Source organism: Oncorhynchus gorbuscha, unplaced genomic scaffold (genome assembly GCF_021184085.1).
Source record: "Oncorhynchus gorbuscha isolate QuinsamMale2020 ecotype Even-year unplaced genomic scaffold, OgorEven_v1.0 Un_scaffold_141:::fragment_3, whole genome shotgun sequence".
NCBI classification, from domain to species: domain Eukaryota; kingdom Metazoa; phylum Chordata; class Actinopteri; order Salmoniformes; family Salmonidae; genus Oncorhynchus; species Oncorhynchus gorbuscha.
In genome coordinates, this window is record NW_025744684.1 from 1,102,575 (window position 1) to 1,129,462 (window position 26,888).

The 26,888-nt window shown below is 47.3% G+C and overlaps 2 protein-coding genes across 5 annotated transcripts; one reads left to right on the plus strand and one right to left on the minus strand.

Annotated features, from left to right (window-relative positions):
- The first annotated feature begins 1,237 nt into the window (after nt 1–1,237).
- LOC124017005 (band 4.1-like protein 4B) lies at nt 1,238–6,010 on the plus strand. The gene is made up of 6 exons (XM_046332336.1): nt 1,238–1,249; nt 1,335–1,445; nt 4,492–4,643; nt 4,759–4,894; nt 5,030–5,157; nt 5,281–6,010. Exons 1-6 carry the CDS (start codon nt 1,238–1,240, stop codon nt 5,342–5,344), a joined length of 603 nt encoding a protein of 200 aa, XP_046188292.1. The 3' UTR covers nt 5,345–6,010.
- Nucleotides 6,011–7,937: 1,927 nt separating this feature from the next.
- On the minus strand, nt 7,938–26,515 carry LOC124017017 (epithelial splicing regulatory protein 1-like). 4 transcript variants are annotated; one of them, XM_046332355.1, is made up of 15 exons: nt 26,135–26,515; nt 25,686–25,814; nt 24,682–24,798; nt 23,772–23,883; nt 22,439–22,600; nt 22,286–22,340; nt 21,819–21,929; nt 21,589–21,721; nt 20,729–21,091; nt 14,891–15,115; nt 14,542–14,797; nt 12,406–12,583; nt 11,737–11,863; nt 10,658–10,784; nt 9,403–9,540 (listed from the first exon to the last, which is right to left on the minus strand). In XM_046332355.1, the coding sequence occupies exons 1-14, from the start codon at nt 26,264–26,266 to the stop codon at nt 10,683–10,685; spliced, it is 2,202 nt and encodes a 733-aa protein (XP_046188311.1). In that variant the 5' UTR covers nt 26,267–26,515; the 3' UTR covers nt 9,403–9,540; nt 10,658–10,682. The 4 variants fall into 4 exon arrangements, with proteins under 4 accessions (XP_046188308.1, XP_046188309.1, XP_046188311.1 ...); XM_046332354.1 differs by having other exon boundaries at nt 14,530–14,797; XM_046332352.1 differs by lacking the exon at nt 10,658–10,784 and having other exon boundaries at nt 7,938–9,540; nt 14,530–14,797.
- Nucleotides 26,516–26,888: the final 373 nt, after the last annotated feature.

Consider the following 26,888-nt stretch of genomic DNA (forward strand, 5'->3'; position numbering starts at 1 on the left):
AGGTTATAGACACCAGGTTATACACACCACAGGCAACCAGGTTATACACACCAGGTTATAGACACCACAGGCAACCAGGTTTTACACACCACGGCAGCCAGGTTATAGACACCACAGGCAACCAGGTTATACACACCACGGCAGCCAGGTTATACACACCACAGGTAGCCAGGTTATAGACACCAGGTTATACACACCACGGCTGCCAGGTTATACACGCCTCGGCAGCCAGGTTATAGACACCACAGGCAGCCAGGTTATAGACACCAGGTTATACACACCACAGCAGCCAGGTTATAGACACCAGGTTATACACACCACGGCAGCCAGGTTATAGACACCAGGTTATACACACCACAGGCAACCAGGTTATCCACACCAGGTTATACACACCACGGCAGCCAGGTTATACACACCACGGCAGCCAGGTTACAGACACCACGGCAGCCAGGTTATACACACCACGGCAGCCAGGATATAGACACCAGGTTATACACACCACAGGCAACCAGGTTATACACACCAGGTTATAGACACCACAGGCAACCAGGTTTTACACACCACGGCAGCCAGGTTATAGACACCACAGGCAACTAGGTTATACACACCACGGCAGCCAGGTTATACACACCACAGGTAGCCAGGTTATAGACACCAGGTTATACACACCACGGCTGCCAGGTTATACACGCCCCGGCAGCCAGGTTATAGACACCACAGGCAGCCAGGTTATAGACACCAGGTTATACACACCACAGCAGCCAGGTTATAGACACCAGGTTATACACACCACGGCAGCCAGGTTATCCACACCAGGTTATACACACCACGGCAGCCAGGTTATACACACCACAGGTACAGGTAGCCAGGTTATAGACACCAGGTTATACACACTACGGCAGCCAGATTATAGACACCAGGTTATACACACTTTGGCAGCCAGGTTATACACGCCTCGGCAGCCAGGTTATAGACACCAGGTTATACACACCACGGCAGCCAGGTTATATGTTAACACTGTGTGTGTGTGTGTGTGTGTGTGTGTGTGTGTGTGTGTGTGTGTGTGTGTGTGTGTGTGTGTGTGTGTGTGTGTGTGTGTGTGTGTGTGTGTGTGTGTGTGTGTGTGTGTTTAGAACACAGAGCCCCTCCCTCTCCTGTAGATGAGTTGGAGGTCTGTCTGCTCCACCCCCTGGAGACAGACAGTAACACCTCTCCCTGGCCTTCGCTACATGTCAACATGGACAACAAGGTACGTTTACACACCAGGTCAGACATATTTTAGCAGTTGTTTTAATACACATTTGGACTCCATCTCTCTCTCTCTCATCTCTTAGGCAGAGGAGAAGCTGTTGTCTGAGAAGTCTCTCCAGCCCTCCTCTCCCTGCAGCCCTCCAGACCATCTCAAGTGTAACATCTACAAAGCTCAGATGGAGGCTGTCTATAGAGTGAGTACTGACCCCTAGTGATGGAGGCTCTCTATAGTAAGGACGGACCCCTAGTGAGTGACGGATGCTGTCTATAGAGTGAGGACTCACCCCTAGTGATGGAGGCTGTCTATAGAATGAGGACTTACCCCTAGTGATGGAGGATGCTGTCTATAGAGTGAGGACTCACACCTAGTGAGTGACGGAGTCTGTCTATAGAGTGAGGACTGACCCCTAGTGATGGAGGCTGTCTATAGACTGAGGACTGACCCATAGTGATGGAGGCTGTCTGTAGAGTGAGTTCTGACCCCTAGTGATGGAGGCTGTCTATAGAGTGAGTACTGACTCCTAGTGATGGAGGCTGTCTATAGAGTGAGTACTGACCCCTAGTGATGGAGGCTGTCTATAGAGTGAGTACTGACCCCTTGGGATGAAGGCTGTCTATAGAGTGAGTACTGACCCCTAGTTATGGAGGCTGTCTATAGAGTGAGTACTGACCCCTTGGGATGGAGGCTGTCTATAGAGTGAGTACTGACCCCTAGTGAGTGACGGAGGTTGTTTTTGAGTGAGGACTGACCCCTAGTGAGTGACGGAGGTTGTTTTTGAGTAAGGACTGACCCCTAGTGAGTGACGGAGGCTGTTTATAGAGTGAGGACTGACCCTTAGTGATGGAGGCTGTCTATAGAGTGAGTACTGACCCCTAGTGATGGAGGCCGTCTATAGAGTGAGAACTGACCCCTAGTGAGTGATGGAGGCCGTCTATAGAGTGAGTTCTGACCCTTAGTGATGGAGGCTGTCTATAGAGTGAGTACTGACCCCTAGTGACGGAGGCTGTCTATAGAGTGAGTACTGACCCCTAGTGATGGAGGCTGTCTATAGAGTGAGTACTGATGGAGGCTGTCTATAGAGTGAGTACTGACCCCTAGTGACGGAGGCTGTCTATAGAGTGAGTTCTGACCCCTAGTGACGGAGGCTGTCTATAGAGTGAGTTCTGACCCCTAGTGACATAGGCTGTCTATAGAGTGAGTACTTACCCCTAGTGACGGAGGCTGTCTATAGAGTGAGTACTGACCCCTTGGGATGGAGGCTGTCTATAGAGTGAGTTCTGACCCCTAGTGACATAGGCTGTCTATAGAGTGAGTACTTACCCCTAGTTATGGAGGCTGTCTATAGAGTGAGTACTGACCCCTTGGGATGGAGGCTGTCTTTAGAGTGTGTTCTGACCCCTAGTGATGGAGGCTGTCTATAGAGTGAGTACTGACCCCTAGTGATGGACGCTGTCTATAGAGTGAGTACTGACCCCTAGTGATGGACGCTGTCTATAGAGTGAGTACTTACCCCTAGTTATGGAGGCTGTCTATAGAGTGAGTTCTGACACCTAGTGATGGAGCCTGTTTATAGAGTGAGTACTGACACCCAGTGATGGAGGCTGTCTATAGAGTGAGGACTGACCCCTAGTGATGGAGGCTGTCTATAGAGTGAGTACTGACCCCTAATGATGGAGACTGTCTATAGAGTGAGTACTGACCCCTAATGATGGAGACTGTCTATAGAGTGAGTACTGACCCCTAGTGATGGACGCTGTCTATAGAGAGTACTGACCCCTAGTGATGGAGGCTGTCTATAGAGTGAGTACTGACCCCTAGTGATGGACGCTGTCTATAGAGAGTACTGACCCCTAGTGATGGAGGCTGTCCATAGAGTGAGTACTGACCCCTAGTGATGGACGCTGTCTATAGAGTGAGTACTGACCCCTAGTGATGGAGGCTGTCTATAGAGTGAGTACTGACCCCTAGTGATGGAGGCTCTCTATAGAGTGAGTACTGACCGCTAGTGATGGAGGCTGTCTATAGAATGAGTACTGACCCCTAGTGATGGAGGCTGTCTATAGAGTGAGTACTGGCCCCTAGTGACGGAGCCGGTCTATAGAGTGAGTACTGACCCCTAGTGACTGAGCCGGTCTATAGAGTGAGGACTAACCCCTAGTGAGTGTGTGTTTACAGTAGCCGTGTAAAAGCTAACATCCTCTCTCATCCTCTTGTCCTCTCCTCTTCTCCTCTGTCATCCTCTTGTCCTCTCCTCTTCTCTTCTGTCATCCTCCTGTCCTCTCCTCTTCTCCCATCCTCCTCTTCTCCTCTGTCATCCTCCTGTCCTCTCCTCTTCTCTTCTCTCATCCTCTTGTCCTCTCCTCTTCTCCTCTGTCATCCTCCTGTCCTCTCCTCTTCTCTTCTGTCATCCTCTTGTCCTCTCCTCTTCTCTTCTGTCATCCTCCTGTCCTCTCCTCTTCTCTTCTGCCATCCTCCTGTCCTCTCCTCTTCTCCCATCCTCCTCTTCTCCTCTGTCATCCTCCTGTCCTCTCCTCTTCTCTTCTCTCATCCTCTTGTCCTCTCCTCTTCTCCTCTGTCATCCTCCTGTCCTCTCCTCTTCTCTTCTGTCATCCTCTTGTCCTCTCCTCTTCTCTTCTGTCATCCTCCTGTCCTCTCCTCTTCTCTTCTGCCATCCTCCTGTCCTCTCCTCTTCTCCCATCCTCCTCTTCTCCTCTGCCATCCTCCTGTCCTCTCCTCTTCTCCCATCCTCCTCTTCTCCTCTGTCATCCTCCTGTCCTCTCCTCTTCTCCCATCCTCCTCTTCTCCTCTGCCATCCTCCTGTCCTCTCCTCTTCTCTTCTGTCATCCTCCTGTCCTCTCCTCTTCTCTTCTGCCATCCTCCTGTCCTCTCCTCTTCTCCCATCCTCCTCTTCTCCTCTGTCATCCTCCTGTCCTCTCCTCTTCTCCCATCCTCCTCTTCTCCTCTGCCATCCTCCTGTCCTCTCCTCTTCTCCCATCCTCCTCTTCTCCTCTGTCATCCTCCTGTCCTCTCCTCTTCTCCCATCCTCCTCTTCTCCTCTGTCATCCTCCTGTCTTCTCCTCTTCTTCCTCTCTTGATGAAGGATGCTCCGCTGACACCCAGAGGGAGGACCTGTAGTCTGGAGATCAACGACAGGCCAGTACTAGCAGTGATACAATACTCCTCCCAGTGTGTGTGTTTGATGGTGGATGATAATGGTATGTATGTATCTCAGGTATCAGAGCTCCAGTCAGGACTCTCGAGACTCTGCCACTTCCAGTCTGACCACAGAGAAAACCTCCCTCCGCCCCGACCACAACTCAACCACAGACAGACCCGCCAAGTCTAACCCTAACACCAACCGCAGGAAAAGACTGGTCAGGCAGTTCAGCTTGTAAGTACTGTCATAACCTAGCCACTACACAAAAACCTATGATGTTAGTTATTCACTACTCATGTGATACATTTAGAATGCTGTGGCTGAACACTGTCCTGTAATTGGTCCTCAGTAACCATGAGGACGAGGATAATCTCCCAGAGGCCCTTGCAGCGATCTCTTCCCGGAGCACTGGGAAGTGTGGATCTAACAACTCACTGGACAACCAGACACAACCCTCCATATACCCTCAGGAAACAAACACACAGGTTATCATACCCCAGAGCACTCAACAACACACACTTTTCATAGCAGAGCATTTGTCCATTTGGATCAGAGCCTTGTCTAAGCAAATACCAGGATAATAGTGGATTGTGAACTAAACTGTTTTGTGTGTGTTGCAGATGGACATGCAGATACTGGAGCTGAGGAGTCCATGCTGTGAGCGTTCTCACTCTCCCCACCTCTCCCCTTCCTTCTACCACACCTCCATCCCTCCCCTGGTACCCTGCCTCTCCTCTCACACCAACAGGTAACACACATTCAGGTTACACACACACTCAGGTTACAGACACACTTAACACACAAATCTCAGTCATGTAACATTCCTCATGATGATCTGTGTGTCCCTGTCTGTGTGTGTGTCTGTGTTTAGTGAGGAGGAGATGAGGTTGGGCAGAGAGAAGATCCTCAGGGCTCTCCTGATGACGGAGCTCTGAGTCCGTGACCCCGATGACATCATGGATGCCTCATGGACCTGGTGTGAGACGACCTTCAGGAGTCCCACGTCCACTGGCTGCACTCAGCAGTCAGCATTTACTGTACATAATGCAGTCAACCTTTCTAGATTTGCATACAAAATAATTTGCTTAAGTGTTATTTTAAAAGGAACATGTTTTATGTCTACCCACACTACACACCCTGTAATAACATGCTCCCACACTACACACCCTGTAATAACATGCTCCCACACTACACACCCTGTAATAACATGCTCCCACACTACACACCCTGTAATAACATGCTCCCACACTACACACCCTGTAATAACATGCTCCCACACGACACACCCTGTAATAACATGCTCCCACACTACACACCCTGTAATAACATGCTCCCACACTACACACCCTGTAATAACATGCTCCCACACTACACACCCTGTAATAACATGCTCCCACACTACACACCCTGTAATAACATGCTCCCACACTACACACCCTGTAATAACATGCTCCCACATTACACACCCTGTAATAACATGCTCCCACACTACACACCCTGTAATAACATGCTCCCACACTACACAACCTGTAATAACATGCTCCCACATTACACACCCTGTAATAACATGCTCCCACACTACACACCCTGTAATAACATGCTCCCACATGTACATAACATGCTCCCAATAACAATAACATGCTCCCACACTCCATGCTCCCACACTACACACCCTGTAATAACATGCTCCCACACTGTAATAACATGCACACCTGTAATAACATGCTCCCACATTACATACCCTGTAATAACATGCTCCCACACTACACAACCTGTAATAACATGCTCCCACATTACACACCCTGTAATAACATGCTCCCACACTACACACCCTGTAATAACATGCTCCCACATTACATACCCTGTAATAACATGCTCCCACATTACATAACATGCTCCCACATTACATACCCTGTAATAACATGCTCCCACACTACACACCCTGTAATAACACACCCTGTAATAACATGTTCTGAGAGAATCACATATCCCTGCAGACAAGACAGACAGACAGGCAGACAGACAGGCAGACAGACAGGTGACGATGAAAGATGAATGTTAAAGTAGTAAGGTTACTGCTGCTACACAATCAAAGCCCTAACTGTTTAAATGATGACACAAACAATTTGTCATGACCTATTGTATTGTCATGTTGATCTGCTCTGATGAAACTGCTACATGCTGGTAACTGTTCCCAGGTGAAAAGCTGCAGTCCTGGCCTTGTCCTGTAGATGGAGACAGACCCAAACAGACTGCAGCTTGGATCAGTTATAATTGCCCATAACCACTACCTGGATAAGGCCTTTTTACATCCTCCTTATGGTTAATCTTAGAACTAATCTGATCCGAGGCCTGTGGTTACATGGCACTAACTGGTAAGTTTGGGTCAGAGCTCAGGTTATACAGCTCTGCCATGTTTCTGTGCAGTTCCTTGTTGCTGTTCTTGTCTATGCTCTATACCCCTGTGTTTAACCTTAATAAAGACAACATGTTAACTTTAACAAACATTCTGGTCTCTGCTCGGGAAGTGCGTTACTGTGTGTGCGCGTGTATCAGGTGAATCAAGAGAAACTGGTGCATAAACAGGATCAGGTAGAGTGTTGTGGAGTGAACGAGAATGTGGGTGGGGTCGTAGTGTTATACAATGCTAGTTCTGCCCTCGGGGTCCTAGTGCTTCTTGTTTTCTCTCTTCCTCTACCCTCATCTCCCTCCATTTTTTACTGCTATAATTATCTGTTTCAGGATGACAATAGTACTGTTATAGTGTGAGAAAAGGTGTGTGAGGTACTGAGACTCAGTACACCGTGGCAGGGAGTTCTCAGTCTTCCTCCTCCAGCCACATTCTGTCAACAGCGGCCTCACCTTAGCAGTACGAGAGAGGTGTGGGAGTGTGTGAACGCAGCAGATCACAGACCCACTCATCATAGGCTATTCACTCCAATTTGCTCACTTGATTGTTGTAATGAATAATGAATTCGCAGACAGTGCGTTTGATTGGTAAACAATGAGTTTCCCAGACAGGCTTGTTTCACATGTTCTATTTATTAGTGTCAGTGTGGTCACAGGATAGGTCCCTGGACAGCCAGGGACCCACAGTCACAGCAGACATCAATGTATTACATCATTATGGGCCATTTATAGCTCTACTGTCTAATCTGGCCTTCATGGGAGTAAAACACACTGGTTTCAATAGTCTGAAGCGCGGTCCTCTCCTTGCCTCATCTCCTTAGTCTGCACTGATCTGAAAACTCATGATAGATGAGAACAATATGTCCTTTTATGTCAGTGAAGTAGACTGTTGAGATGCAGGCACAGTGGCATTACAGTAAGGAACCAGAGAGCACAGTGGTAAATCTCCATCACAGTGAGTTGGGACCGAGCTGGGTAAGGCAATAGGAAGTGGTGGAAATCAATTGTCATACTTGAGTAAAAGTGAAGATGACTTAATAGAAAATGACTTTAGTAAAAGTCTAAAAGTGTCTGGTTTTACATGTCCTTAAGTACACTGGTGAAAAAAGTACTCAACTGTTGTAAAAAAAGTACATTTATTTACAAACGCAGTATTTTCTTTTCTTGAGTCTGCCAGATCAGAGGCAGTAGGGATTACAACGTGTTATATTGATAGGTGTGTGAATTGGACCATATTACTCTCCTGCCTGAGCATTCCAAATGTAACTTGTACTTTTGGGTGTCAGGGAAAATGTATGGAGTAAAGGAGTAAAAAGCACATACTTTTATTTATGAACGTAGTGGAGTAGAAGTAAAAGTTGTCAAAAATATAAATAGTAAAGTACAGATACCCCGCAAAAACGACTTAAGTAGTATTTGAAAGTATTTTTACTTAAGTACTTTACACCACCGGCAACAGGAATAGTAATCTCCTGGCTCTGGGCTCAGCTTGGCATCACATACAAAAGGCAAGGGTGGAGTGGAACTAGGCAAACATAAACAGGTTAGATGGGTGGGGTGTGGGAGTGATTCAGCATTTGACTTTTATGTCAGACACTATGCTGTTGATATACAGTATAATCTGTATAGTAATCTGATTGGTTAGCAGTGCTTTATATTTTCCATAACATGTAAACATCTGAGTGTAGCTTAGCACTACTAACTTCTTCATGCAGGAGGCTTCCTAATACAATGTTCTAGTATTGGATTGTACAACTATAGAAAGTATAAAGAAATAAAATGTAATATAACGTTTTCAGACAGACAGTATAAAATATATACATACAGTATCTAGAGAGAGTAGTGCACTATGCACATTCCTCTCTCTCTCTCACACGCACTTACGCACACATCCACACACTTATACACACACACACGCATTCACAAGCACTTACACACATACACAAATGCATGCAAGTCATGAAGAAAGGTTCCGATGAATAATTAGTACTAAACGCAGCTCTACTTCTAACAGACGTCTCCTGAAGTGGTTGTAACATCTTAGAACGTCTCTCTAGAAAGCTTTTAAAAATACTATGTGCAATATAAGACAGAGCTGCTGTTTGGCTGAGGCAAAGCTCTGATATAAAATACATTTCTGCTCTCATGCATATACACTGTATATACCACAAAACTCAGACAGGGAACACACATCAGAGCTGGAGGCCAGGACATTCCCCACATGTCCTTTGGGGGGTGGGGGGGGGTGCATGTGTGTGTTGTGTGATATTATGGTGAAGGAGTGTCAAACCTTCGGCACAGTTTAATATAGAGCCATGTCTTATATTTAAAAAAGGAAATATAACCACTTTTCACTGTGGCCCTCCAGATCTGGGTGAAACCCCAATGTGGCCCTCCAAATCTGGGTGAAACCCCAATGTGGCCCTCCAGATCTGGGTGAAACCCCAATGTGGCCCTCCAGATCTGGGTGAAACCCCAATGTGGCCCTCCAGACCTGGGTGAAACCCCAATGTGGCCCTTGGGGTAAAATGAGTTTGACACCCCTGGTATAGTGTGTGGGTAGTGAGTGTCAGTGTGTGGATCTTTGAGCCTTCTACAGCATGTTTAGGTCCAGGTAGTGCCCTCCCTGCTTGGTCAGGAGAGGGGGGAAGGGCATCAGAGCATCACCGCTGCTGGACTGACCAATCATACTGCTCAGTACAGGCAATGCCTCCATAGGACTCTACAGAGTGAGGGAGAGAGGCAGGGAGAGAGGGTGAGGAAGATAGAGAGAGGAAGAGAAAAGAGAGAAAACGTCAGTACAAGGAAAGGAGTCTATGTGGTTTGAAGGTTTCCTTGTCCCAGCACCAGAGGATTCCATCACCTAGTCCACCACCTCCCCACCTGACACTAGTACAGCAGTGATAACACTATCTAGCACACTACAGCGCCCCGGGGAGGAAACGGGAACACACCTTGGAAGGGCTGAGTCAGACAGCACCAGGTAGAAATTGACCATATAGAACAGGTACGGTTCTAGGTTCCACCAGAGAATGTGGTTAGAGCGTTGGGCCAGTAACCAAAATGGTTGTTAGGTCCAATCCCCGAGCTGACAAGGTAAAAATCTGTCGTTCTGCCCCTGAACAAGGTGGTTAGCCCACTGTTCCTTGGCCATCATTGTAAATAAGAATTTGTTCATAACTGACTTACCTAGTTAAATTAAATAAACATCTGATCCTAGATCTGAGGATATGATTGGGTGTGTGTGTATTCTGATCCTAGAGGTTAGGATTGGGTTTGTGGGGTAATCTGATCCTAGATCTGAAGTTAGGATTTGATGTGTGGGATAATCTGATCCTTGGGTTTGTGGGGTAATCTGATCTGCACTGTAAAAATATAGATGTCAAGAAGGAAATTAGCTGGAATAGGATTGTGATTTTTCTCAACAAATATGTTGTTTAACAAACTCACGATCCTATTGCAGCTGGTTGCCACAGATCTATGATCAGATTATCCAACACACCCCATCCTAACCACAGATCTAGGATCAGCCCCCCCCCCACACACACACACACACAAACACACAATCCAAATGTGAACCATCAGGGGGTAGAAGACATCTGATCCTGGACCAGTGGTTGAGGGGGGAACATCTACTCTGTGTCCTGATCAACACAACCTTCTCTGGTGGAACCATCATCTTTTTTTACAGTGTGGTTTGGGGCATTGCAATCCCCCCTAGCTAGACTCTACCCCGTGACCCCCTAGTAACCCGGAATCTCAAAACACACCCACAACCACGTCGTCCCGGAGACGAAGGAAAAGAGAAACGCCCCATGACCCTGTCAGCCAATCCTTACCTTCCGCCTGCCTAGGACACACCCCTTAAATACACACCCACTCTTTGGGCTGCGTGAGCAGAGTCCGGGAGGGATCGTGATCATGCATGTTAGCATGAGCGTGCACAAGGCCATCCTCAGTAGCGTACTATAGTGTTGAGGGGGACAGAGACACAGGGGACTGAGACAGAGACAGGCTGGGCTGTGTGTTCAGAAGAGTCAGCCTTTACAAGATGATTACTGCTGATTTATCTACAGTATATAGTATCACCTCAACTTCCAAACTAGTGTTCATTAGCACAGGCTGAACTCACTGGCTATTTCCTAGTGTATCAGTGAGGAGCAGCCAAATCAAGTCCAAGCAGGCAGTGGAGATCCACCCAACAGAATGCCTGTGGGTGTTTGTGAGGGAGGGAACAGAACAGGGAGGGTAGACCTGACTAACTTGTTTGATAGCCTCCAGGTAAATACAGTGGATACCTGACAGTATAGTACACTCCTTCATTAGCAGATTGGAATACTTCCTTTGGATCGACCGTGAGACATGAGAGGACACGGCAACACAAACTATACCGTGAGACATGAGAGGACACGGCAACACAAACTATACCGTGAGACATGAGAGGACACGGCAACACAAACTATACCGTGAGACATGAGAGGACACGGCAACACAAACTATACCGTGAGACATGAGAGGACACGGCAACACAAACTATACCGTGAGACATGAGAGGACACGGCAACACAAACTATACCGTGAGACATGAGAGGACACGGCAACACAAACTATACCGTGAGACATGAGAGGACACGGCAACACAAACTATACCGTGAGACATGAGAGGACACGGCAACACAAACTATACCGTGAGACATGAGAGGACACGGCAACACAAACTATACCGTGAGACATGAGAGGACACGGCAACACACAGCGCGCACACACACACGCACATGCACAAATGCACACACACACACTCACGCGCACAAACGCACACACACACACACACACACACACACACACACACACACACACACACACACACACACACACACACACACACACACACACACACACACACACACACACTGTTTACCTGGTATCCCTGAATGGTGTTGAGCAGTTCTTTATAGGCAAGGCCATGCATACGGACCACTCCCCCAGGGGAGGGCAGAGGGGTGGGGGAGGGGTAGTAACCTATAGTGTTGGGAGAACCTGGGGGACTGGAGAGAGGGAGGGGGAGAAGAGAGGGGAGGAGAGAGAGAGGGTGAGAAGAGAGGAGAGAGAGTGAGAAGAGAGGAGAGAGAGGAGGAGAAGAGAGGAGAGAGGGTGAGGAAAGACAGGGTGAGAAGAGAGGAGAGAGATGGAGAAGAGAGGAGAGAGAGAGAGAGTGAGAAGAGAGGAGAGAGGGTGAGGAGAGAGAGGGTAAGAAGAGAGGAGAGAGATGGAGAAGAGAGTGCAAAGAGAGGAGAGAGAGAGGGAGAAGAGAGGAGAGAGAGAGAGAGTGAGAAGAGAGTAAAGAGAGGGAGAAGAGAGTGAGAAGAGAGGAGAGAGAGAGAGAAAGGTCATTGTGGTCTTAGTCTTCTGATACCACACTACTGTACAGTCATTAACTACCCTTGTGTATGTCCCCTCCCTCCCAGCCCCCAAGCCACTTACAGTATATGACTGGATGGTTAATGGGGCTAACAGTTCTTATCTGGGGCACTGATATCATTAACTACCCTTGTGTATGTCCTTCCCCACAACCTGTAATAGTCCTTACCTGGGATAGTATGCAGTGTAGTTCATGTAGAGCTGAGTGCTAGCTGGGTAGTAGGCGTGTCCAGGTCCTAGGGGGCGGGGACTCAGCAGCACCTGCCCAATGGGAGGGAAGAGGCCGGCAGCCTCAGCCGGCATGATGGAAGGGATGGGTGGGAAGGAGTAGGAGGGAGGAGACAGACCTGGGGAGGGGGGATTGTGGGTGGGTGGGGGGGGGCGGGGTAGTTAGACAACACGCCAAGGCAAGGACACGGAAAGGACACATGCCCAACACGGCACACAGAGAACTAGAGATCCCCTGGTCCCATCTAAAGATGGCTGCTGTAAGCAGACTACAGTGTGCTTCCCAGTCGTCTACAATGGCAATGTGACATGGTCCGGTCGTTGTTTGTTTCTAAAAGAGGCTTCTGCAACAACGACCCTCCTCAATGAACACCTTTAGTTTCTACAGACGTGTGTTTGGGCTTGACTCCTGACCCCACTAATGACCTCAATATTATATCACCATGACTGTTTTACATTTGAGTCATTTAGCAGACGCTCTCATCCAGTGAGACTTACAGTGTTGAGTGCACACATTTTCATACTGGTCCCCGTTCGGAATCAAAACCCACAACCCTGGAATTGCAAGTGCCATGCTCTACCAACTGAGCTACATGGGACTACACACCAGAGCTCAATGACTAGACATCACCATCAGTACACACCAGAGCTCAATGACTAGACATCACCATCACTACACACCAGAGCTCAATGACTAGACATCACCATCACTACACACCAGAGCTCAATGACTAGACATCACCATCACTACACACCAGAGCTCAATGACTAGACATCCATCACTACACACCAGAGCTCAATGACTAGACATCACCATCACTACACACCAGAGCTCAATGACTAGACATCTCCATCACTACACACCAGAGCTCAATGACTAGACACCCCCATCAGTACAAACCAGAGCTCAATGACTAGACATCACCATCACTACACACCAGAGCTCAATGACTAGACATCATCATCACTACACACCAGAGCTCAATGACTAGACATCACCATGACTACACACCAGAGCTCAATGACTAGACATCTCCACCACTACACACCAGAGCTCAATGACTAGACATCACCATCACTACACACCAGAGCTCAATGACTAGACATCTCCATCACTACACACCAGAGCTCAATGACTAGACATCACCATCACTACACACCAGAGCTCAATGACTAGACATCTCCATCACTACACACCAGAGCTCAATGACTAGACACCCCCATCAGTACAAACCAGAGCTCAATGACTAGACATCACCATCACTACACACCAGAGCTCAATGACTAGACATCATCATCACTACACACCAGAGCTCAATGACTAGACATCACCATGACTACACACCAGAGCTCAATGACTAGACATCTCCACCACTACACACCAGAGCTCAATGACTAGACATCACCATCAGTACACACCAGTGCTCAATGACTAGACATCCCCATCACTACACACCAGTGCTCAATGACTAGACATCTCCATCACTACACACCAGTGCTCAGCTCCACCCACTTCTTCCACAGCCCCATTGATTGGACACACTCCGACTGGAAGACTCAAGCCCAATCCGAAATCAATCCTGAGTCCCTCCCTTCAACTCACTTTTGTAATATTGCTTACACACCTATCCAATACTTCCAGTACATTGGGATCCATTTGGAATTAGGCAAGAGGCCTCACACATGCAAAGCACACATAAACCATTGGAACACACTGTTTTTAATCAGAGTGTGTGAAGAAGATGTTTACATTGAACAGTCAATGAACTACAGATTTCTCCCCGCATGCAAATTCACCAAAATCACACAGAATATTCCCAAACCACAAGGAGTAAGACACACAAACACTCACACACACACTCATACCCCAGGTTCCTACCCCTCTGGTCAGGTCAGACGCTCCTACCCTCCCAGAGTTCTAGATCAGAGAGAACCCAGACAGAAAAGAAGACAGGGGGCAAGATTTAACCTCTGACCTCTATCCCCTCACCCTTTCCTGCCCCCTGGTCTGTGGCAGCCCACCTACCCTGCGGTCCCGAAGCGCCCAGCTCCCAGCAGCACTTACGTCTGGACTTACATGGCGGCGGGCTGAGCCCTGTCCCACTCCTGGTCCGGGTGTGTGTGTGAATGTGTGTGTGTGAGAGGGAGCCTCCCATCAACACCAGACCCATCTCTTCAGCGCTACAGGGGAACACCTCCACATAGCGGCTGTTAACCCCTCGCTTGCCAGCCTGGCCCGGACCACACATCACCTGCTTGTGGACCCGCTGGGAGGCAGAGAAAGCCCGCTCTGCTGAACGCATCTGGATGAAACAGTCCCCTGACGGACGACCCTATGGAGATACACACACACAGCAGGGTAACTTTAGTATCAGTATGCATAGTGTGTGTGTGTGCGTGAGCAGGCTTATATAGTGTGTACCTACCTGTTGGTTGACCACCATGTGTACTCCGTGTGGTCTGATGTCGTGTGTGTATTCTCCTAGGAAGGCCAGTATGTCCTCTATGGTGGCGGTGTAGGGCAGCCCCCTCAGCCTGAGGCAGTCCCTCACACCACCAGGAGAGGGCAACAGAGACACAGAGGGCAACATTGACACCAGGGGGGCTGGAGCCACGGGGATCAGAGGGGCTGACGTGTACCTGTTCAACACCTACACACAGAGAGAGTTATACGGTTAGATGGTTATAAGTGCTGGTTCAGCAACAACATACACACATAAACAAGCATATTATCTCTGGAGTTCCTGGTTTTAATCTGCCAGGGGTATTCCGATTAAGTGTGTGTAGGTGTGTGTGTGTGTCTGTATTGAAAAGGTGTGTGTGTGTTTGTGTGTTGACAGTAGGGATCTGGCTGGTTGCCAACAGGATATCACAATGTTTACCGTCCTGGAGAAGAACTGTAACCCAGCCCCCTCAGGGTCACTCACTACCACTGAACTCTGACCTCTTGACCTCTCACCTTCAGACATCTAAAACCACGAGAACATTTACCACAGAACCTGTACTGTGTAGGAGTCTAAAACCACTAGAACATTTAAACCTGTACTGTGTAGGAGTCTAAAACCACTAGAACATTTAAACCTGTACTGTGTAGGAGTCTAAACCACTAGAACATTTAAACCTGTACTGTGTAGGAGTCTAAAACCACTAGAACATATAAACCTGTACTGTGTAGGAGTCTAAAACCACTAGAACATTTAAACCTGCACTGTGTAGGAGTCTAAAACCACTAGAACATTTAAACCTGTACTGTGTAGGAGTGTAAAACCACTAGAACATTTAAACCTGTACTGTGTAGGAGCTAAATGGCATATATTAGGAGTGTAAAACCACTAGAACATTTAAACCTGTACTGTGTAGGAGTCTAAAACCACTAGAACATTTAAACCTGTACTGTGTAGGAGTCTAAAACCACTAGAACATTTAAACATGTACTGTGTAGGAGTCTAAAACCACTAGAACATATAAACCTGTACTGTGTAGGAGTCTAAGTGCATGGGAATGTTACTACACTGAGAGCTGAGACACCTGCTTATCAATGAATAGGGCTATTAAGACTATGAGAGGTGAGGTGAGGTGAGGCGAGGTGAGGTGAGGTGTGTGTGTGTGTGTGTGTGTGTGTGTGTGTGTGTGTGTGTGTGTGTGTGTGTGTGTGTGTGTGTGTGTGTGTGTGTGTGTGTGTGTGTGTGTGTGTGTGTGTGTGTGTGTGTGTGTGTGTGTGTGTGTGTGTGTATTAGGAGGGTAATCTTTCACAGACCAGAGCATTTAAGTGTTTACTCAACAAACCTCCCATTAACCAGAACGCCAGGCGATGAGGAGGATAGCAAACACACACACACACACACACACACACACACACACACACACACACACACACACACACACACACACACACACACACACACACACACACACACACACACACACACACACACACACACACACACACACAGAGACACACATGCATGCAAACACACAGCCACAGACACACACACGCACACAGACACACACAGCCACACACACACACAGACACACACGCAAACACAGCCACAAACACACACAGACACACAGACTCACACACACAGACACACACACAATCACACAGACACACACACACACTCGCTCATCCAGTTGTTAATTAGAGTAAATGCCCGTGTTCTATTGAAGCTCTGTGTCACACCCTTAAACCTTTAAATCCTCTGCTTAGGTTTCCTACAGAAACCCCCACCAGGACTATACCAACACACACACCCTCTCTCTTTCTACCTGTTGCACCTTAGCAGACAGACAAACACACCCCTCCTCCGACATACAGATATACCTGTCGCACCTTAACAGACAGACAAACCCTCCCCCTCTTCATACCTGTCGCACCTTAACAGACAGACAAACCCTCCCCCTCTACATACCTGTCGCACCTTAACAGACGGACAAACCCTCTCCCTCTTCATACCTGTCGCACCTTAACAGACAGACAAACCCTCCCCCTCTACATACCTGTTGCACCTTAACAGACAGACAAACCCTCCCCCTCTTCATACCTGTTGCACCTTAACAGACAGACAAACCCTCCCCTCTACATACCTGTCGCACCTTAACAGACAGACAAACCCTCCCCCTCTACATACCTGTTGCACCTTAACAGACAGACAAACCCTCCCCCTCTACATACCTGTTGCACCTTAACAGACAGACAAACCCTCCCCCTGTTCATACCTGTCGCACCTTAACAGACAGACAAACCCTCCCCCTCTACATACCTGTTGCACCTTAACAGACAGACAAACCTTCCCCCTCTACATACCTGTTGCACCTTAACAAACAGACAAACCCTCCCCCACTTCATACCTGTCGCACCTTAACAGACAGACAAACCCTCCCCCTCTACATACCTGTCGCACCTTAACAGACAGACAAACCCTCCCCCTCTACATACCTGTTGCACCTTAACAGACAGACAAACCCTCCCCCTCTTCATACCTGTTGCACCTTAACAGACAGACAAACCCTCCCCCTCTTCATACCTGTTGCACCTTAACAGACAGACAAACCCTCCCCCTCTACATACCTGTTGCACCTTAACAGACAGACAAACCCTCCCCCTCTACATACCTGTTGCACCTTAACAGACAGACAAACCTTCCCCCTCTACATACCTGTTGCACCTTAACAGACAGACAAACCCTCCCCTCTTCATACCTGTTGCACCTTAACAGACAGACAAACCCTCCCCCTCTTAATTCCTGTTGCACCTTAACAGACAGACAAACCCTCCCCCTCTTCATACCTGTTGCACCTTAACAGACAGACAAACCCTCCCCCTCTTCATACCTGTTGCACCTTAACAGACAGACAAACCCTCCCCCTCTTCATACCTGTTGCACCTTAACAGACAGACCCTCCCCCTCTTCATACCTGTTGCACCTTAACAGACAGACCCTCCCCCTCTACATACCTGTTGCACCTTAACAGACAGACAAACCCTCCCCCTCTTCATACCTGTTGTACCTTAACAGACAGACAAACCCTCCCCCTCTTCATACCTGTTGCACCTTAACAGATAGACAAACCCTCCCCCTCTTCATACCTGTTGCACCTTAACAGACAGACAAACCCTCCCCCTCTTCATACCTGTTGCACCTTAACAGACAGACAAACCCTCCCCCTCTTCATACCTGTTGCACCTTAACAGACAGACAAACCCTCCCCCTCTTCATACCTGTTGCACCTTAACAGACAGACCCTCCCCCTCTTCATACCTGTTGCACCTTAACAGACAGACCCTCCCCCTCTTCATACCTGTTGCACCTTAACAGACAGACAAACCCTCCCCCTCTTCATACCTGTTGCACCTTAACAGACAGACAAACCCTCCCCCTCTACATACCTGTCGCACCTTAACAGACAGACAAACCCTCCCCCTCTTCATACCTGTTGCACCTTAACAGACAGACAAACCCTCCCCCTCTTCATACCTGTTGCACCTTAACAGACAGACAAACCCTCCCCCTCTTCATTCCTGTTGCACCTTAACAGACAGACAAACCCTCCCCCTCTTCATACCTGTTGCACCTTAACAGACAGACAAACCCTCCCCTCTTCATACCTGTTGCACCTTAACAGACAGACAAACCCTCCCCCTCTACATACCTGTCGCACATTAACAGACAGACAAACCCTCCCCCTCTTCATACCTGTTGCACCTTAACAGACATACAAACCCTCCCCCTCTTCATACCTGTTGCACCTTAACAGACAGACCCTCCCCCTCTACATACCTGTTGCACCTTAACAGACAGACAAACCCTCCCCCTCTTCATACCTGTTGTACCTTAACAGACAGACAAACCCTCCCCCTCTTCATACCTGTTGCACCTTAACAGACAGACAAACCCTCCCCCTCTTCATACCTGTTGCACCTTAACAGACAGACCCTCCCCCTCTTCATACCTGTTGCACCTTAACAGACAGACCCTCCCCCTCTACATACCTGTTGCACCTTAACAGACAGACAAACCCTCCCCCTCTTCATACCTGTTGTACCTTAACAGACAGACAAACCCTCCCCCTCTTCATACCTGTTGCACCTTAACAGACAGACAAACCCTCCCCCTCTTCATACCTGTTGCACCTTAACAGACAGACAAACCCTCCCCCTCTTCATACCTGTTGCACCTTAACAGACAGACCCTCCCCTCTTCATTCCTGTTGCACCTTAACAGACAGACAAACCCTCCCCCTCTTCATACCTGTTGCACCTTAACAGACAGACCCTCCCCCTCTTCATACCTGTTGCACCTTAACAGACAGACCCTCCCCCTCTACATACCTGTTGCACCTTAACAGACAGACAAACCCTCCCCTCTTCATACCTGTTGTACCTTAACAGACAGACAAACCCTCCCCCTCTTCATACCTGTTGCACCTTAACAGATAGACAAACCCTCCCCCTCTTCATACCTGTTGCACATTAACAGACAGACAAACCCTCCCCCTCTTCATACCTGTTGCACCTTAACAGACAGACAAACCCTCCCCCTCTTCATACCTGTTACACCTTAACAGACAGACAAACCCTCCCCCTCTTCATACCTGTTGCACCTTAACAGACAGACAAACCCTCCCCCTCTTCATACCTGTTGCACCTTAACAGACAGACCCTCCCCCTCTTCATACCTGTTGCACCTTAACAGACAGACCCTCCCCCTCTACATACCTGTTGCACCTTAACAGACAGACAAACCCTCCCCCTCTTCATACCTGTTGTACCTTAACAGACAGACAAACCCTCCCCCTCTTCATACCTGTTGCACCTTAACAGACAGACAAACCCTCCCCCTCTTCATACCTGTTGCACCTTAACAGACAGACAAACCCTCCCCCTCTTCATACCTGTTGCACCTTAACAGACAGACCCTCCCCCTCTTCATACCTGTTGCACCTTAACAGACAGACAAACCCTCCCCCTCTTCATACCTGTTGTACCTTAACAGACAGACAAACCCTCCCCTCTTCATACCTGTTGCACCTTAACAGATAGACAAACCCTCCCCCTCTTCATACCTGTTACACCTTAACAGACAGACAAACCCTCCCCCTCTTCATCCCTGTTGCACCTTAACAGACAGACAAACCCTCCCCCTCTTCATACCTGTTGCACCTTACATTTACATTTACATTTAAGTCATTTAGCAGACGCTCTTATCCAGAGCGACTTACCTTAACAGACAGACCCTCCCCCTCTTCATACCTGTTGCACCTTAACAGACAGACCCTCCCCCTGTACATACCTGTTGCACCTTAACAGACAGACAAACCCTCCCTCTCTTCATACCTGTTGTACCTTAACAGACAGACAAACCCTCCCCCTCTTCATACCTGTTGCACCTTAACAGACAGACAAACCCTCCCCCTCTTCATACCTGTTGCACCTTAACAGACAGACCCTCCCCCTCTTCATACCTGTTGCACCTTAACAGACAGACCCCCCCTCTTCATACCTGTTGCACCTTAACAGACAGACAAACCCTCCCCCTCTTCATACCTGTTGCACCTTAACAGACAAGACAAACCCTCCCCCTCTTCATACCTGTTGCACCTTAACAGACAGACAAACCCTCCCCCTCTTCATACCTGTTACACCTTAACAGACAGACAAACCCTCCCCTCTTCATACCTGTTGCACCTTAACAGACAGACAAACCCTCCCCCTCTTCATACCTGTTGCACATTAACAGACAGACAAACCCTCCCCCTCTTCATACCTGTTGCACCTCAGCGGCGGTGCTCTTGAACAGCTCAATGTATCTCTTTCCCAGGATGTCTTTGTGCTTCCTGAGAGCGCACTGAGCATGCTCCTCACTGGCGAATAGGACAAACGCGTCGCCTGTCGGCCTTCCATCAGGGAAACGCACAAATAGGATGCCATCCTTGTCACCACTGACAGGACACGCCTCTTTAGGCCCCTCCCCTTGGGAGAAGAAGGCCAGCACCTGGTCAGGTGTGGCGGTGAAGGGAAGACCTCTCATCCTGATAATCACCTGGTCCTCTCGAGACAGAAACAACGCCACCTCACTGGAGGTACCGCCTGCTATCTTAAGGAAGTCTTCTCCTGTTGCCTTGTACACCTGCAGCAGAAAAGACATGGCATTAACTCTTGCTCTTTGTGCTCCAGCTGTTATTTACAGGTTATGTTTACTTATTTACTGGTGTTGTTAGTATCTGAGCCACACCATAGATAGAGTTAGTAAAAGGTTGATAATAGGTTATTAACAGGTCACCTCTATGTATCGTTGGTTAGTGGTAGGGTGAGTTAAAGGTTGAAAATAGGTTATTAACAGGTTACCTCTATGTACCGTTGGTTAGGGTTAGTAATAGGTTATTAACAGGTTACCTCTATGTACCGTTGGTTAGGGTTAGTAATAGGTTATTAACAGGTTACCTCTATGTACCGTTGGTTAGGGTTAGTAATAGGTTGATAATAGGTTATTAACAGATGACCTCTATGTATCGATGGTTAGGGTTAGTAATAGGTTGATAATAGGTTATTAACAGATGACCTCTATGTATCGATGGTTAGGGTGAGGGTTAGTAATAGGTTGATAATAGGTTATTAACAGATTACCTCTATGTATCTGTTGCCCATGTGGTGTTTGTGTCTCTGCAGGGCCATGTCTCTGTGCTCTTCACTGATGAAGCGGACCATAGCCTCTCCGTTCCTCCGACCCTGGGCGTTCAGACACAACGCAGCACCACCTCTGGACAACACATATTAAAACAATTTCAATACACTACACACCATCATAACAGAAATTAGTCAAACACAACACACCACTAGACAATGAACACACATACTTGGCAATGTTGAGTCCTCTGAAGAAGCGAGCGATGTCCTGGTCAGATGACTGCCACGGCAACCCCCTCGCTCTGATCACTGTGTTGTCACTCACACGCTCCATCTTACTGCTACACACATGCGCGCACACAGACACACACCAGTTAGCATCAAACCACTCACACGCTCCATCTTACTGCTACACACATGCGCGCACACAGACACACACCAGTTAGCATCAAACCACTCACACGCTCCATCTTACTGCTACACACACACCAGTTAGCATCAAACCACTCACACGCTCCATCTTACTGCTACACACACACCAGTTAGCATCAAACCACTCACACGCTCCATCTTACTGCTACACACACACCAGTTAGCATCAAACCACTCACACGCTCCATCCAACTATGTAAGAACACCAATGAATAGTGTCTTATCATCTACCTTACTGCTAATCTATCTTAACGAGTCTAGTTACCAAGTGCCACTTTCAAACTTCTCAGTGACTCTCTCTGGATTTGAGAATGTGTGACCTACAACAAACAGAAGACCAGAGCAGAAGTCAAAGATAAGCAACAACGACAACATTGTGAGAAAAGTCAGAGTTTGTGTAAGTTAGTGTGTCACTCACATAAGGGTTCCAATAGCAGGGCTAGAACGATGTTGGCCATGGTCTGGACCTGCAGTGCTGCTGTGACCGGTGACAACATGGCCGTCGGATCCAACACAGCCGTTGGATCCAGTACGGTTGGCGGCTCCAATATGGCTACTGGCTCCACAGTTACACTGAGAGCTGAGGAAACCGTGGTCAAGGAGAAAACTACAGGAGAGGAGCAAGCAAGGTGTGTGTGCATGTGTGTGTGTGTTAGTCCTGCTTCCTGGTAGGTGTGTAGGGCTGGTCCTGTTGGCTCAACACACAGCATGTTCCTCTTGGAGCTACAGTGAGACACGTCAATTGTGTCTCTATTTGCATTTCAAAACCTCTAGTCCCACAGCCAACACCCTGAGGCCTGCAGACACTTCCCCCATGGGAGTGTGTCAGTATCACACACACTTTAGTGCTCTCTCTCTCTCTCACAACCACGCACACGTGTTAGCGAGCACACACACACACATGCACTAACAGCATGAAGCTACACTACAGAAGCAGGGTTCATGCAAAGCTGTAAAATGAACCAAGTGTCATTTCTGTGTGTCATTGCTGTGAGTGTCTTTGCTGTGAGTGTCTTTGCTGTGAGTGTCATTGCTGTGAGTGTCATTGCTGTGAGTGCCATTGCTCTGAGTGTCATTGCTGTGAGTGTCTTTGCTGTGAGTGTCATTGCTGAGAGTGCCATTGCTGTGAGTGTCTTTGGTGTGAGTGTCATTGCTGTGAGTGTCTTTGCTGTGAGTGTCATTGCTGTGAGTGTCATTGCTGTGAGTGTCATTTCTGTGAATGTCATTGCTGTGAGTGTCATTGCTGTGAGTGTCATTGCTGTGAGTGTCTTTGCTGTGAGTGTCATTGCTGTGAGTGTCATTGCTGTGAGTGTCTTTGCTGTGAGTGTCATTGCTGTGAGTGTCTTTGCTGTGAGTGTCATTGCTGTGAGTGTCTTTGCTGTGAGTGTCATTGCTGTGAGTGTCTTTGCTATGAGTGTCATTGCTGTGAGTGTCTTTGCTTTGCTGAGTGTCATTGCTGTGAGTGTCTTTGCTGTGAGTGTCATTGCTGTGAGTGTCTTTGCTGTGAGTGTCATTGCTGTGAGTGTCTTTGCTATGAGTGTCATTGCTGTGAGTGTCTTTGCTGTGAGTGTCATTGCTGTGAGTGTCTTTGCTGTGAGTGTCATTGCTGTGAGTGTCTTTGCTGTGAGTGTCATTGCTGTGAGTGTCTTTGCTGTGAGTGTCATTGCTGTGAGTGTCTTTGCTGTGAGTGTCATTGCTGTGAGTGTCATTGCTGTGAGTGTCATTGCTGTGTTTCTCAGTTGTAAGGATACATTCTGCCATGTACTGCACCTCCAGGCTCTTGGTGTCTGCAGATGGGAAGTGCTTCCTGAACTCTTTCCTCAGGTCAAAAAAGGAGTTGAAACATTCTGGCAGTGCCAGGTTCTGCCGAGGAAGACAACTGCAGACATTACACACTGGGCACTGACGTCAATTCAACGTCTATTCCAAGTTGGTTCAGCGTAATTCTATTGAAATGACGTGGAGACAACGTTGATTCAACCAGTGTGTGCCCAGTGGGTAAAGTCACATACATTAACCCAGGGGAACTGAATGTGGCATATGCTTGGATCACCAGTGTTTGAGTCTTGCACGGACCAAATATACTGTAGTATGTTCCTTTAAAAACGTTCTGACCATACTATTATTGATTGGACAGTAGAGAGGAGGAAGAGAACATGTGCAGCCAACCATTGACAGATGTTAGGTGTTGGGTCGTATCAGGAGCTACGCTGTCTGTTTACTACCCTCATATACATATTTACTCATGTCAATAAAGTTAGGTTCCCCATGGGTCTGTACATCATACTAGATGTGAGGGGGGGGACTCAAGATGTAATAGGAAAACGGTGTGTGTGTGTGTGTGTGTGTGTGTGTGTGTGTGTGTGTGTGTGTGTGTGTGTGTGTGTGTGTGTGTGTGTGTGTGTGTGTGTGTGTGTGTGTGTGTGTGTGTGTGTGTGTGTGTGTGTGTGTGTGTGTGTGTGTGTGTGTGTGTGTGTGTGCGTGCGTTCATGTTCAAACAAAGCCAAGAGAATATGTCAAGACAACCTCCCATTTCAACATCATGTAGAGCAGGATCTTGACAAAACATTTGACATAACACATGTCTTTATGGTTCTGTGAACACCAAACGCTTCTGCTGGAGGTAATTGTGCTCCCCGCCCTGCCAGCCTGTACCCTTACCTTGCCCGCAGCTTCGGGGTGGAGAACCTGGCGAATGTGGAGCTGCCCGTCCGTACACACACACACTGACGTGCCCGCGCCTAAGCTGTTCACCTCATTGGTCAATCTCAGATGAAACTATTCATAACATAGGAAGAGAACAGCTACAATGTAAACTCTTGAAATCAAGATCAGATAATACATCTGTAATAAACAATTACAGAACAACTCACTGGTAATATTGAAAATCCACTAACATTTTATTGGTTAAAAGTGTGATCATTATTCTGGTGATGATGAATAACAATGCAACCATTTATAATTTCATTATTCAGCAAGCGGCATAACATTGACCACAGTATACAATTTCATCCAATGAGTTATAACTGTTTCCTACTGACTAATAAACAACCTATTAATGCTGTTTATAGACTATTTAAACTGAGTCTACCTTAATGGAAAGTATTACCATGAAGACAAAATATTTACAAAAACATCCAAATATAGGCTTACAAATTACTGCTTGTTATAAAATCAAATTTGAAAGGCTTGTTGTTACTTTCAAGTGGCTGGAAACGATTTGTGGGGTGATGTCATCGATGTTTGTGTGTGTATGTCTGTCTATTGTCTTTTGTCTATGTATGGTTTATATTTTTGGTTTCAGAGAACAAGCACTTTAATTGCTGCTAGTTGTATAAGCCTCATTATGCAAATAGGGTGTGCATTTGCATTACTAAGCTCTAAAGATCCACACCTTCTCATCACTCAATGGACTTTTATAAATGTCCCTCAGGCTGTCAAGTGAAATTCCATCAAATATATAGGGATCAAAAACGATGATTCATTATTAGCCAATTATAATTAGATATCCCAGGATCAAGGCTTAAATAAACAATCAATTGTTATAAATCCCCAATCAATGCATTGGTGCACCTGATTTCAAGTGAATGGATGGTAAAGCAGAATATGATGAGTTCAAAAATGTATTTCATAAAAAATCACGAGACAACAGATACTGTCTGTACCTGGTTTAGCGCGTTCTCCAAGCCTGTGACTGTAGAGACAGACTCCTCGCTGTCCTCTCTCTCCCCCAGACAATCTTCTGTAAGATCTGAGTGCTCAGGCCTTATTAACACCTCATTCACCTTTCCCAACTGGACCAGAGAGAAAACACACACACTTCAGTACATTTAAAATAACAATGTGTACACTTAAAAAACACACTTTAATATGCAGAATGGAGTAGCCGATTTATGGCACACTTATGATCAGTTTTGTCATTAGACCTCATAAACAAAAGAAAGATAGTGTATTTTAAACCAAATAGGGCACATTGATGCAGAGAGCATTCTGGTTATGTTGGATGAATATTTTGTCTTTCTATAGATGACCTCATCTAGCTCCTCCTGAAAAAAAGAATAATAGTCATTATCCTATTATCTTAACGAAGAAATGAAAATGTTTTAAAGATGACCTTTTTGTTCTTCAGGTCCACGAGCTGCCACACCAACTGCTCGAGCTCCGTCTCGTCCGAACCCAAGAGGTCTCCGCTCGCGCCAGATGTGGTCGTGAACAACACCGCCAGGTAGTCTACCTGAGCCGTCATTTTCAGGGTAAATACAAAAAGAAACTACTCTAATTACACCCAAAGAAATAGAAAATAACCTATAGCTACACCCCCAGAACAGTACAGAACCCAAAGAATCCAGCCACCCACACCCAGACACCTATGCGCAAAGGTGTGCTCAGCAACTCCAGATATTTTTAGTTGCTTCTTGATTGCTTGATAATCTATGCAAAGTCTCCGGCACACCTCATCGCAGTGTAATGGCTGAATGTTCCCTTTTTGTGATGCACCTACCTGTGTGCGCTGCGCACCACGTGACCCAGGTAGCTACCTGCATGGGGCGTATTCATTACGCCTATTCCGTTGCATAGCGCTTCTTAAACGAAAGCAAACGGGACGAAACGGAGAAGGGCCTACCTGCATTTGTCCAATAGAAACTCTTGTTTCCTCTGTTTGCTTCCGTTTGGTTCTTAACCTGTTAACGGTGTCGGTAATGAATATACACCCTCTCTTTCTGAGTGCTGTCCCTATTGGTGCTTTCAAACAGGGACGTGGCATGGCATCGCGACAAACCCATCGGCCCGACCTGAACAACATACATGAGAAGAACAACAATCTCATATACCTACACACTGATCTTTGCCTAGTTTTTATCTCTATT

Bases quoted from the DNA above. Each gene is read 5' to 3' on its own strand.
- LOC124017005 (XM_046332336.1), top strand. The intron at 1,446-4,491 runs GTGAGTACTGAC...CTCAGGTATCAG, and splicing joins AGATGGAGGCTGTCTATAGA to AGCTCCAGTCAGGACTCTCG. The intron at 5,158-5,280 runs GTAACACACATT...GTCTGTGTTTAG, and splicing joins CTCTCCTCTCACACCAACAG to TGAGGAGGAGATGAGGTTGG.
- LOC124017017 (XM_046332352.1), bottom strand. From the start codon at position 26,266: ATGACGGCTCAGGTAGACTACCTGGCGGTGTTGTTCACGACCACATCT. The intron at 22,341-22,438 runs GTGAGTGACACA...TGTTTGTTGTAG, and splicing joins CCTGCTATTGGAACCCTTAT to GTCACACATTCTCAAATCCA. The intron at 9,541-11,736 runs GTAAACAGTGTG...CTCACTCTGTAG, and splicing joins ACACCATTCAGGGATACCAG to AGTCCTATGGAGGCATTGCC.